Below are 14332 nucleotides of genomic sequence, written 5' to 3' on the forward strand. Positions count from 1 at the left end.
AAGCTGTATTCATTACACATACACATTTTATATATAAACTATATTTCAATAAATCCATTTTTAAAATAGCACACATTCATTCCTGACTTAGAATCATGGCCAATGATAATAAGCAGTACCTGGAAGAGATAAATGTTTTTATTAAATGCTCCATTTGTAAAATGAAATTCAGAAATACATTGTGGAAGATACATTTTCTAAATGCTTTTATACTGTCCTCTTGATAGTGTATAAAATCTGTAAGATACCTTTCATTTGGATATAAATTAGATTCCAGTGGTATGATGTAACAATCAAAGTTCTTGGGAATGACCATGAAGGAGAAACTTTCTTGTGAGCCTGTTCTCTGAAGCAAAGTCGAAAGTGTGCATCAGATGTCTGGTATAAATCTTTGCTTCTTAGTTGTCCTTTCTTGGTTGCTAAGGAAACATGTCTATGGCCCATGCTTGATGGTTTCTGAGTTCACAGACTACAGCTTTCATGGTTGGTACTCTTGCCTTTTGTGTTAAATGGGGTTGGTGCTAATGGGGAAGAAGGGTTTCTGTTTCTTAGATATCTCCCATGCCTAACTTGACAGTGATTATTGAAAGACCCAGGTCTCAGGTCTTTCGCTCTGAGAGACACCCCCCCCATCACCAAAGACACTGAGACCAGGTATTCGGATGCAACAGCAAGAGGCTTTATTTTCTAAACGGGTACCCAGATGACAGCGTCTCTGTGGAGGACTGCCACTCGGTGGTCCAGGGATTGGGGTTTTTATAGAGGTTCAGAGCTGGAAGCAAGGTTTACAGAAGCGAGAAGCATGGTTACAGGGCTCTAATTGGACAATTCAAATAAGGCTAGGTTCAACCTAGGGTCAACACTCTGCTCCAGGAATGAGGTGCTCAGGGCAGTCTCTATTGTTCTTTGGATCACCTGGTGTTTTTCTGGGTACTTTCCGTCCCCCGCCTGGGCCAGGTGCACTGCTTTGGCACTATCTTTGACCTGCTCAGGGGCCCAGTATTTTTCCAGCCTTGCAAAACAACTCTGCTGAGCAAAATAACTCTGCTGAACAAAACAACTCTGCTGAACAAAACAACTCTGCTAAGCTGGGGTCTTTCATTCCCCCATTTTCTTTATACATGGAATGGAATCTTCCATTCGCTATTATCTTAGTTTAACTCGGTCTCCTGTCTAAGTTGGTGATACTGTTGAGTTAGAACCATAGCCTGGATCACAGATAACCTATCTTTCATAAACTGGACCAGTCTATTGAGGATGCATGGTCCAAATAGAAGAATTAAGAGAATGATGATGATGGGTCCCAGTAAGGTGGATATTAAGGTGGTGAACCAAGGGGACCCATTGAACCATTTCTCATACCAGGTCTGTCCTAATTCAAAGAGATGTTGTCTTTGTTTTAACCGTTCTCGAAGTTTTCCCATGTTATCTCTCACTAACCCCGTGTGGTCTGCATAGAAACAGCACTCCTCTTGGAGGGCTGCACAGAGCCCTCCTTCTTCGAGGAAAAGGATATCGAGTCCTCTCCTGTTCTGGAGGACAACTTCAGAGAGTGAGGTCAAGGATTTCTCGAGAGCCAAAACTGATTCTTCTAGTGTCATGAGATCGGTATGCATGGCCTGTTGAAGCTGCCTAAATTGGTATGTCTCAGCCAGGGCGGCAGCTCCAGTACCCACTCCTGCATCTATGCCCCCTACAGTGAGGCCGCCCAGAATCAAGGCTAAGGTTAACGAGACCGGGGTACCGGGACAAGCCTTCATAGTAGGAATAAACATAGCCTGGACTGTGATAGATAACCCTGGGCCACAGCTCAACGAGGACACAAAAATCTCTGGTTTGATTAAAGACCTGAGCCGATATGCAAGGGGTCAGTCCCATGTTGCAGGCCCACTGGGTCCCGTTTGGGCCTGTAAGTCAATAGTTCCCAGGGTGTACCCGGAGGGTCTTATTACAAAGGGCCTGATGGGTAAGAGGAACTGTCCCTAAACAAAGTCCTTTGCCTGATACTTTGGACAGGGTCAGCTTGTGTTGGGTGCCATGTGAGCAAAGTTGAGGAACTGAGGTGTGGTTGGAAAGGTTTCCAATCACAGCAACCCCCTCATAGTAAGGGGGTGTTGAGCTCAAGCATAGCCAACATTCCTGAGTCTTATCTGGGTCTGTTATGTTCAAGGTTTGATAGGCTCCATTTAAAATCTGCAGTAAATGGTCCCCTGTGCCCAGACGGGGCTTGGGGGAGATGGAGGGAAAGGAGAGGGATGAGCCCGTCTCAGTAGTTGTGACCTGCGATTTCAGAATGGTGAGCTTCGGCCTCTGAGGTGGGAGATTTAGTTTCCGCCTATCACTCAGCACCTGGTTGGGGCCCACTACCTGTGGCTGGGTCAGTTCTTTTACCACCAGGCGGATAGAGAAGAGGAGCCTCTTGTCATAGCCATGTACATAAAACCGTAGTCCCCACACAAACCCTGCATTGGTCGTCCATCCCCCACTATTTTTACCTTGGCTCGTGAAAGAAATTCGAAGGGGGTGGCACCAGGCTTGACAGTCTTCCCCTGTTCCTCGGCCCAGGGTGTAATTGGCACTTACTGTGATATAGTCCCAGCTAGAGGAGGGCTTCCAATGGGCCTGGCCAAGTCGTCTCATAACCCCAGGACTTGCAATAGAAGTCCGAACCTCCCCCACAGTAGTGGTACGCCCAGGGTCGGTGTAATCCGGGACAGACATAAAAGGTTACTTCTTTGAGCTGGCTCCTCCGATGGGGATTGCAGCAGCCCCCCCCCCCCAGACCCCGGCTCGTCCTCCTTTGGGCACCGTTCCCTCCTTTGGGCACCGTTCGTCCCTCAGTGGGTCATGCCTGCGGGGGGGCCACAGAAGTAGTGCCAGGGGTAGCCCCTTCAAGGTCCCACCCTGGTGCTCCTGTTGCCAGCTTACACAAATGTGGGTACAGTTCCGAGTATCAAGTCCAGAGGGCATGCGTTCCGGAGACAGACCAGACGACGTCCCCCTGACCGTTTAGGACCTCCCAAGTTAATGACTTGGAAGTGTGGGGACTGGAAGAAGTCGTCTTATTGGCAAAATAAAGGAAAACTAGGAGCATGAAAGCCTTATCTTTAAAGGGGTTTGGGGTACGGTGGGCTTTCCATCTTGTGGCCTGGTTCGATTCTGGAACGGAGGAAGCCAATTTGACGTGGGCGGCGTGAATCCAGTGAGCGATGCGTCTACCTTCAGTGCCTTTGGGGTGGTTAGTAGCACGACAAAGGGTCCCTTCCACCGCGGTTCCAGGTTCTTTGATTGATGCCTTCGAACCCAAACTGAATCTCCCACTTGGAACTGGTGAGGTATCGTTAGTTGGTCCGCCTGCTCTTGGTAGGCACCTGTAAGGAATTGCAAAATCTCCTTCTGGACGATCTGTAGTGCCTGCAAGTGATCTGGAAAGGGGAGACTATCAGCAAGGGATGGGAGGTAAGGATTCAAGAGGCTGGCCGCCGGGGGAGGTGCCCCATAAAGAATCTCAAAGGGGGTAAGTCCATGTGGCCCAGGCGTGTTTCTGGCTCTATACAAAGCCTGGGTAGCAGGGTCACCCAGTCTCTAGTGCCAGCTGCCAGCGTTAATTTGGTTAAAGTCTCCTTTATAGTTCTATTTACTCTTTCTACTTGACCTGAACTCCTGGGGTTATATGCGCAATGCAGTTTCCAATTTATCCCCAGTGCTTTGGCCACTGACTGACTTACCTGGGAGATGTTAACTTCATAGAGTCCGCTACCAACCGGGTCCAATTTCTTTGACAGGTAGGCCACTGGTCGTCGCCAGGGCCCCAATTTCTGTGTCAAGACCCCCTTCACATATCCCTGTTTCTCATCTACAAAGAGGTCAAACGGTTTGGTCAAATCCGGGAGTCCCAGGACTGGGGAGTTCAGAAGAGCCCGTTTTATGGCCTCAAAAGCCTCCTGATGTTCTGATTCCCACTGATATAATACCCCTTGTTTAGTGAGGGGATATAGGGGGGCTGCCAGTTCCGCAAACCCCGGTATCCAGAGGCGGCAGAATCTCGCTGTCCCCAGGAACTCTCGTAGTTTCCTAGAAGAGTTAGGCGCAGGAATGCTCAAAATGGTTTGTTTGCAAGCCTCTGTCAGCCACCTCTGGCCTTCGTGGATCTGGTATCCCAGGTAAATCACCCGAGGCCTACAAAGCTGAGCCTTCTTGGCTGACGCCCGGTATCCCAACACCGCTAGGGTCTCAAGCAGGGCCTCAGTCCCTCGTTCGAACTCCTCCCTGGGAAACCGTCGCTAGGAGGAGGTCGTCCACATATTGGAGTAAGACGAGGGCCGGGTGTTGGACCCTAAAGTCCGCCAAGTCCTGGTGTAGAGCCTCATCGAATAGTGTGGGGCTGTTTTTAAACCCCTGTGGGAGCCTAGTCCACGTCAGTTGCCCTGAGATACCCAGCTCGGGATCTTTCCACTCAAAGGCAAATAGGGGCTGGCTCTCTGGATGCAGACGCAGGCAAGAGAAAGCATCTTTTTAAGTCCAGGATGGTATACCAACAGTGCTTTGGAGGCAACCCAGTGAATAGGTTGTATGGGTTGGGCACCGTGGAGTGGATATCTTCCACCCTCTTGTTTACTTCCCTCAGATCCTGTACCGGTCTGTAGTCCCCAGTGCCTGGTTTCTTAACAGGAAGGAGCGGGGTATTCCATGGGGATTGGCAAGGGGTCAGAATCCCCTGGTCTAGCAGCCTACAAATATGAGGCTGAATTCCTTCCCGCGCCTCCTGTGACATTGGATATTGCTTGATTGAAACAGGGCTGGCGGAGGCCTTCAGCTGGACTATGAGGGGTGGCTGTCTCAGCGCCAATCCCATACCACCTGTTTCGGCCAAGGCGAGAGGAAATCTCTCCAGCCACTGCCCTATTTCCTCCGACTTCGTCTGCACTGACTCATGAAGTCTATATTCTTCTTCCAGATTTAAGGTTAATACCTGGATGGGTCGACCTTGGGGACCCGTAACCTGGGGTCCCCCTTCTTCAAAATGTATCTGGGCTTTTAATTTGGCTAGTAGGTCTCTCCCCAAGAGGGGGTATGAACAATCAGGAACATGTAGGAAGGAATGAGACACTTTACCGTTAGCCAGATGCACCTTGCGCTCAGTGGTCCACTGGTAGGATTTTCCTCCGGTTGCCCCTTGGACCCACACTGTCTTCTCACTTAGGGGTCCCGGTTGGCAGGTGAGAACTGAATGCTGGGCGCCGGTATCGACCAGAAAGGTGACTGGCTGCCCCCCCACTTGAAGGGTTATCCGGAGTTCGGGGGGGGGGGGGGGTCCTGACCCTGACCTCCCTAGTCTTCTAGGTTTAAGAGGGAGGTTTGCGCCGGCCTGGGCCTACGCGGGCCCCTCAGTCTCTTGGGGCAATCTTTTATCCAGTGGCCCCTTTCCTTGCAGTAGACACATTGATCTCGATCTACTGCTGGGGCTCTCTTTTCCTGCTCTCCCGGTTTCTGGCTACTCTGTCTCTGCCCTGCTACTACAGTGGCCATTATTTTACTAAGATCTCTGTTGCATTTCCTATCTCTCTGGGCCTCTCTCTCTTCTGTTTCTCTCCTCAGCCTCTCCTCCTTCTCTTCCTGTGTCTCTCTTTTATTGAAAACTTTCTCAGCTTCCTTTAGAATATCCTGAAGGCTACTATCTCTTAGCCCTTCCAGTCTCTCTAGCTTCCTTCTAATATCTGGAGCCGACTGCCAGATAAAAGACATGATGAGGTGAGTGGCCTGGCTCGGATCCTCCGGGTCATATGGGCTATGTACCCGGTAGGCATCCTTCAGACGTTCCATGAACGTAGATGGATGTTCCTCTGGTCCCTGAGTGACTGACTTGACCTGGGCCAAATTGGTGGGCTTTTTACCTGCCCCTAGGAGACCCGCTACAAGCAACTGGCAATAGAGACGTAGGCTGGCCCTACCTGCAGCCGTGGTGAAGTCCCACTCGGGTCGCTTCAAGGGGAAAGCCTCCTCAATTTCAGCCGGTATCTGGGTGGGGCGTCCATCGTTGCCCGGTACCTGTTTCCGGGCCTCCTGGAAGACCCTCTGCCTCTCCTCAGAGGTGAGGAGCACCTGTAAGAGCTGCTGACAGTCATCCCAAGTGGGCTGGTGGGTAATTAAGACAGATTCAATAAGACTAGTCAGCTTGGAGGGATCCTGTGTAAAAGAGGGGTTATTGTTCTTCCAATTATAAAGGTCTGAGGCGAAGAAGGGCCAATATTGGGGGCGACCATCGTTCCCAGTTCTCAGCGGTAGGGCCTGTGACGACCCCGGGGGTTCCCTTCGACTTCTAATCTGACCCGCTACCAGAGAGAAATCGGGGTTCTTAGGGGACGCTTCCTGTCCCCGCGGAGGATCTATCTACCTCGGAGGAGGGGGCCCCACCTGCCATCGCAGACTGGCCCTCCAGTCCCCGCTCTCCATAAGGAGGGGGTCCTCAGGTAGAAGATCAATAAGAGGGCCCTGGTCGGATGGCAGGACCGGGGGACATTTTTTCTTGTCCTCCATTTGTTTGACAAGGACAAGGGCAGGGTAGAGGGCAACGGGAAAGGTAGCAGGAGGGGCAGTTGGGACTATGGCGGGGGCCGGCAAGAGAGGTAGGATCAGAGGGGGAACAGGAGAGAGGAAGGGTTTTACCCATGACGGCGGGTCTACCACCAGCGACTCCCAGGTGATGATATATGAAACCTGATCCGGGTGTCTGCCCGGTCCAGTCCAGGATTCATCACCCTCTCCTTAACCTGCGGAATAATGGAAATGTTAAAAGTACCATCCCGAGGCCACCCGACTGAAAAGGTCGGCCACTCAGAGGTACAGAAGGTCTGCCATCTGCCTTTCTTGACGTCCATGGAGTTGTTGTGGGCCACACCGCGGACCTCCTTGAAATGTTGTAAAGTCAAACTTAAAGGGGTGACCAGAGTCTGGCCCATAATTTCTCCCAAAGAAACACTTAGGACTAAACAACAAACGACAAAACAGAACACAAACACAGACAAACGCGCTGCGCGGCTCTGATGCCAAAGTGAAACCAAAAAACCTGAAGGGGTTTGAGAAGAGGTTGGACGATCCTCTATCCCCAGAGACACGTATCCACGGGTCAGGGGTGGTGCCCCGAAAAGTCCCACAGTGGTGCCCCAAAAAGTCCCACAGACACCATGTTTTCAGACTTTCCCTCAGGACGTCTCCTGGGGGCGCGGAGGAGGAATCTGGGTCTGTCAACCCTTCCTAAGTCTGCCGGAATTACAGAGCAATCTAGCTAGATCAGAGCAATCTAGCTAGATCATACGGAAGACAGAGACAGAGACAGCCAGCTTACGGTGGTCCTGGGGAGGGGGGGTCTCTGAATCCCGGATGAGCCCCCAAATGAAAGACCCTCTAATTGGACAATTCAAATAAGGCCAGGTTCAACCTAGGGTCAACACCCTGTTCCAGAACGAGGTGCTCAGGGCAGTCTCTATTGTTCTTTGGATCACCTGGTGTTTTTCTGGGTACTTTCCGTCCCCCGCCTGGGGCCAGGTGCACTGCTTTGGCACTATCTTTGACCTGCTCAGGGGCCCAGTATTTTTCCAGCCTTGCAAAACAACTCTGCTGAGCAAAATAACTCTGCTGAACAAAACAACTCTGCTAAGCTGGGGTCTTTCATTATCTCCATGATGATGGAACAAGCTCAGGAAGAGCACGTGAGAAACCAGTTGTAGATTAAGTGTGCAGAGTGAACTTATGTGTGGTAAGGGACTTTAGTACGTGGAAATACAAAAGGCTACATATTTCAATGTGGGAACATATAAGAAGTAGGAAAATTGCTTTAGAATTAAATTAAAATTTGGATCTACAATGTATTATATATTGTGCACTTTATCTGTTTCTAGAATGTTTCATTATTTGAAAGTTTACTACATGGTTACATGGTTACATCATACTTTAGAGCTACTTGTTTTTACTTCTTTGTTTACACATATTTATATTTGATAATAACATATAAGATAATATTTTCTTTACAACACTGTTTATTATGGTTGCTTTATCAGATAATGTTTTGAAGATTAGTGTACAAAGGACTTCCAGTCCAATTTTATAGGTGATTAAACTAAGGTTGAAAGTTTAAATGGATCCATTTATTTACTGTCAAATTGAGTACTAGAAGCTATGACCAAAAGACCAGAGCTCAATATCCTTTATACTACCCCACAATACTAAAGCCAAGGAGAAAAGAGGAAAAATGAAACAGGAAATTGTAGGAGGAGCTAAGGTGGGAGGAGGAAGGAGAGGAAGAGGAAAAAGGAAGAGGAGGAGCTAGAGAGGACAGAGATGTAGGAGGATGAAGAGCCATGCAGTTATGGAGAACAGTCGCGGGTAACAACTTATATTTAGTTTAGCTAATTGGGAAACAACTCTAATTTTATGGGCATATTGTTATTGAGCATTACCAAACATACAAAGCCTTTGATTAATATTTAAGCATTAGAATCTCATTTTCCTTCCAGGCCCACGTGGATGCTGGGATACTCTGGGCAATGTCCAGCTTCTTGGAGACAGCTAGAATTGGTAGAGCCATCTCCCACACTGGCGTCTCGTGGGTGGCAGGGCTGGTGTTTCTGACTGGCAGTTTTAGCTGTGGCGTGCACATGGCCTCTGGTCATGGAACATGGCAGCTGAGCTAGGCAGAGCCACCGCAGCTTATAGTGGGCTTGACTAGCGGCCATTTTAAATAATTACTACAAGAGGAAATTATATTACAGAAGGTGGTATTAATTTAGGGAGACATGCTGGGATAATTCACATAATTATAGCACATGAACATGTGTGTCTGTGTGTGTGCGTATGTTTACTTATGTATATGGTCAGAAGCATTCAGAACAGCTGATTTTGAACTTTTGATTCTTGAATTGTGAAGGTGTCATGAACACTTGAGAATTTGGGGATGAAGAAAGACACTATGCTTCAGTTCTCTCTGAGGTGCTCTGTTTTAACGCTACCCTTTTAACTTTTTATCAATGTATCTAATCAAAATGAAGAAAACATATTTCTTTGGTGGGGGGGGATACAACAGAGATGGCTCAGTAGCTGAAAGTTTGTTGTTCTTTCAGAAGATCCAAGTTTTCCTTCTCATCTGTTCACAGACTGTAATTCAAGCTCCAGGGAAGCTGATACCTTCTTCCCTTCACAGGTACCTGAATTTACATGTGTGTATCCACACAAACAGAGACACACAATTACACATAAATCTTGAAAAAAGAAGTTATTTCCTTACTTAGTTTCTCAAAGGTTTTTTTCTCTTTTCTTTTCTTTTTTTTCTGTTTTATCTTTCCTCTGGAAAGTTGTGTAGACTCTTGCATGTACCTACCTTTTAAATTTAATTATAGGGCATTCTCCCCTATAATTAAAGCAGAGGTCCTATCAAAAGTCAGGTTTTCAGTGCCTGAATATATATTTTCTTGCCATGCTTCACTTTGGGTGTGTGGACAGTATTTAATCGTGTACTTCTAATTATCCTACAATGCATAGAATGACTTCCTACCAGAAACATTCTCTGGTCCAAAGCATCAGTGCTGGTGATATTGAGGCAGCCTTGTGTTAAATGTGTGCTTGTGCTGAGGACTGTTTTTAACTTATGCAGTATATGTGAAAAGAGAAGTACTTATGTGCGAACCAACAACTAATCATATTCATTTCTAGTTAATGGATAATAAAGGTAAAAGTTTTCGACACTGCAGTACATATTTGAAGACAGGAATGGCTTCTCATTTAGTCTTCATTCCCGTGTCTTTAGAAGAATAAGCACAGAAAAGGCATTTGTTTGAGTTTTACTATAGCATGAGGATATAGAAAACACAAAGAGTTCATTTGGTGAAATGGCTGTAGCACTGTTAAATTAATTGACCTAGAAGGAAAATAATTTTAAAAAATTAATGTCAACTTCACATTTTCAAAGTCCTCAACAGGTACAACCAGTTCCCTGGCATTATCTGGCCAACAGTTCATGAATTTATTTTCATTATTTACATGCCATTTAGCATATTCTAGAAATGCAGGCTCTGATATCTACTCTCATTTTTTATACTTTAGGTTTTCCAATTGCTATTATACTGTCATCCTCTTGAAAGTGTATAAAATCTGTAAGAAACCTTTTGTAGATGAAATTTATGGAAAATAAATTTAGTGACAGCTACCTTTGAACACACTGAGCTTCTGCCTTGGCTTCTCAGTTCTTTCAGGTGCAGGGAGCTATATAGGCCTGTAAATTTTAATAGACGATGATCATCATCATTGATTTTGAATTCACTTTACAATTAACTTGAAATCATTGGTACTGTTTATCAAGTTGCAAAGTTAAAAAACACAGTCTTTTTATTTATTGAGACATATTTTATCTGTTTCATAATGCCTAACAGTAGGAGAAAGAAAGGACACGTGAGAAGAAATTACATTTCTTACAATATCAGTAAGTCCTAGTAGTTAGTATCTTATCTAACGAGATTACCTTCACTTTTAGATAACTGAAAGACTCCAAAGCAACATGATAAAAATTGTGTAGTGTATGTATTAATCCTGTAACATATCTTGAATGGTTTGACATATAAAGGAACAATACTTGCAACATTCTAAGATCAACAACAGTCTTATTTCATGCATACCTAATTATTCTGACATGAGTCTAACTGCTGTTCTACTCCATGCAAATGAGTTTGTGGTAAACAAGGTGAGTGTCATTGGCACAGACACTCCATGACTAATTCTTAGCTCCACAGAGAGATGAAATGGTAAAAGTTAGCAATTGGATTCCAGGGACAATGTTTTTCTCTGCAATCGATTAGGGAGTGCAACGCTCCTCTAGTAGATAGGCTATAAACAGTTCCACCCATTACATTTCTTTTGGAACCTTTAATTATCATGTCTGTTTTCTGTGTACATGTCTGTATTTCTTTATCTTAAATATCTCCTAATTTGATAAATTTTCGTGGATATATAACCAAGTCTATTTTTCAGATTAGCCTTACTGATAAGAACCCCATTCTTCTTCCCCTTGAAATTATTCACTGAGGTTAGTGTGAGAGATTCAATCCCTGTTTAATTTCTTTAAGATTTCTCCTAATGAAATTAATTACTTTTGGCTCAATCTTGGCAGTAAGATCTGGAGCTTAGCTGCCAGGTCGCTGCTTAACCTGGAGGTTTGTCACATGTTTTTAAGAGCATCCCCAGTTCTCAGACATGTTCTCCATTAATTTCACATCCACACTTCAGAGCTTTCTACTGTCATCACAGGTAGCATCATTCTCTGAGGCACTTTCCTTCAGATGGAGATGCTACCACTGAATCAATGAACTCTCTTCCTTTCTTTTCAAATTCTTCCTTGATTTCTCTTATTAATTTCTTGCACCTCACACAATAATAGTGGGAGACTTCCACACCCCACTCTCAGCAATGGACAGGTCATGGAAACAGAAACTAAACAGAGACACAGTGAAACTAACAGAAGTTGTGAACCAAAAGGTTTTAACAGATATTTATAGAACATTTTCCCCTAAAACAAAGGAATATACCCTTTGTCAGCACCTCATGGTACCTTCTCCAAAACAGACCATATAATCAGTCACAAAACAGACCTGAACAGATAAAAGAATATTGAAATAATCCCACACAACTTCTTCAGTAACACCAAAACCAAAAGAAAGCCCTCATACACATGGAAGCTAAACAACATTCTACTCAATGATAACTTGATCAAGGAAGAAATAAAGAAATTAAAGACTTTTTAGAATTTATCCTTTGAAACCACTCATTATATACACCCATGAATCCATGCCAGGAATTAATTTTTGATTATTTTAGTCTGTCTTCATTTAAATCCATTCCTTTTATTATACAAGCAGATTTTCTTAAACTTTTTTACTTTTATTTTGTCCCCTTTGTTCTCAAAACCATCAGTTGGCCACATTGTTCTTATATTCAAATACAGCCTGCTTGATGGACTTGTTCACATTAATACTTAAACCCTGATGCTTGTCTCTTTCTCTTTCCTAGCTAGTCCTCAACATACTGTTTACAACTTACACACTAACTATTTGTCCCGTTTTAATTCTTTCATTCAGACTTCTCTTAGGTTTGGAGGGAAACCTGGTCTTTCATGCCGATTTAGCTTCAGTGATTATGGCTTACTTTTTCAAGTCTATCTTAGGTCACCGAATCTCCACAATAAAGTCTTCACATGCGAACCCATGGGAAGATAAATGTTTGGTTATTGGAATTCAGATGATGTTTGGAGTTTATTATTATGTATCATGTTTGTGTTCCATGGTTTGCTTTCTTGATTGCATGTGTGCTACTTTTATCTGCTTAATGATTTATTCTATTTATTTACAAAATTGATTTGTGGGAGCTTATCACAGTCTGGAAACGACACAAAAGTGTCATAAGAAAGTGCGTATTTATCAAAACCTATAATTTTGATTTTGGATTTGGAGGAAGGGGATTTCATCTACCCAGATATTGGTTCCAACAATATTCTATAAGTTTCTGTCAATGTTTGATGGGCTAACTATTACAGATGAGACACCTGTTAGCTGAAAGCTTGAACAGGAAGAAGAGGCTCACCTCCTCCCAAGTGGTAGGAGTCTTTTCCTGCTTTCAAATGTGGAATGAAACACTGGCTCTCCCTGGGTTTCAGATTTGTTTGTCTTTTAATAAAGACTGGCAGTAAGTTATTTAATTAAGCCCCAAATCTTAGTGCCACTGCTAACATCTTCATTTGAAGGTTGACCCCTGACTTGACCTCTCACTTTGCACATCCAGGGAATTATTAGCTTCCACACTATTGTTAAGGTGTACTTTAAAATAGAACTCTTCCCATGTGTATAAATATAGTGACTCTATTTTATAGAATCAAACTAATAAATAATTATTTTTGTCTGTGTAAAGTTAACAACCTATTTAGAAAAATAATACACCAAAGCAAAGACCAAAGCAAAACAGCAACAACAAAAACAAAAACCCCAAGTGAAAAAAACAGGACTTTGACTGAAGTTTCTCAGGAAGAGAACACAGGCAGCAGCGATCCTCTGAGCACTCAGATTTTCATGACCATGAGTAAGTCAGTTATGATTTCTGGGTTCAGGTATTTAGACTTTTGCAAAATAATTACCTAAGCCTCCTGAGACTAGTTTTATATGAAAAAATTTATTAAAAAATACTAACTGCTAAATATTTACAACTCAAAGTAGTCAATAGTCAACAGGGGTTTCTCTGTGTAGCCCTGGCTGTCCTGGAACTCACTCTGTAGACCAGGCTGGCCTCAAACATCAGAAAATCCACCTGCCTCTGCCTCCTAAGAGCTGGGATTAAAGGCATGCGCCACCACCACCCGGCAGTATTACTATTTTTAATAGAACATTTTAGCTGTAATGGTATATAGAAGTACTTGTCAAGCCTGTAAGTTTTTAATTGTGTCAATGCCATATCAGATAAGAATAGAAATGCCTCCGGTTGGGGATTTAGCTCAGTGGTAGAGCGCTTTCCTAGCAAGCTCAAGGACCTGGGTTCAGTTCTCAGCTCTGGAAAAAAAAAAAAAAAGACAAAAAACAATAGAAATGCCTCATTCTTATTTATTTATTACAGTTACCACAGGAGCAGTATGAAAATACATTTCAAAGAGATACCTTCTAGATGAAATATATCATGCTACTTAAAGTGGTATTAGAAAAATTATGCAGTATATCAAAGCAAATTACTTACGAGAAGGAAGTTCAGTCACTTATTTTTGGTTGAATTTTTACTGGTCCCATAATTTATAAGAAGTTAAAAGAAAACACACACACACACACACACACACACACACAGAGTATTGTGTGTTTCTTCTCCTTATTGAAAAGTTCTAATGCTTACTAGTTTTAGTTTAATGATTACATGCACCAGACATTTTAATGTATTCACAGTGCAACATATGGCTTAGCAGTTCAGCTGCACAGAAAATGTAGATTTTTAAGAATAAAAATGAGCTTGAAAAGCAGCAGGCAATAGTAATCCTGAATTCCCTCTCTTCTCATAAAAGAGAGAAACCATCTGTACTATGCGCCAGCTGATGACCTTGGATTAATTCTAGCAATGTCATTACCCAATTAGTCGAGGAAGGAAAGATACTTGGGAATTACAATTACATACCCATTAAAATTGACCAGTGCTTTTTATTCTCAAATATTTATTAAAACACATCTGTCTAATAATCATTACATAATGATTTTTTTCTTAAGTAGACCAAATTTGCTAGGCAAAATAGTAAGCAGATTCAATGAAATAATCATGTTACCTA

General features: G+C 43.9%; 2 protein-coding genes across 2 annotated transcripts; both read right to left on the reverse strand.

Annotated features, from left to right (window-relative positions):
• Positions 1–978: 978 nt before the first annotated feature.
• LOC143442930 (MLV-related proviral Env polyprotein-like) lies at positions 979–4855 on the reverse strand. The gene is given in 6 exon segments (XM_076937711.1): positions 979–1740; positions 1742–2628; positions 2630–2836; positions 3127–3414; positions 3729–4283; positions 4637–4855. Coding segments are annotated over 6 exon segments (2745 nt in total). The 3' UTR covers positions 979–1151.
• A 476-nt stretch (positions 4856–5331) lies between these two features.
• Positions 5332–6421, reverse strand: LOC143442931 (uncharacterized). The gene is made up of 2 exons (XM_076937712.1): positions 6415–6421; positions 5332–6332 (listed from the first exon to the last, which is right to left on the reverse strand). Exons 1-2 carry the CDS (start codon positions 6419–6421, stop codon positions 5332–5334), a joined length of 1008 nt encoding a protein of 335 aa, XP_076793827.1.
• Positions 6422–14332: the final 7911 nt, after the last annotated feature.

This window comes from Arvicanthis niloticus, chromosome 7, assembly GCF_011762505.2.
Source record: "Arvicanthis niloticus isolate mArvNil1 chromosome 7, mArvNil1.pat.X, whole genome shotgun sequence".
Taxonomy (NCBI): domain Eukaryota; kingdom Metazoa; phylum Chordata; class Mammalia; order Rodentia; family Muridae; genus Arvicanthis; species Arvicanthis niloticus.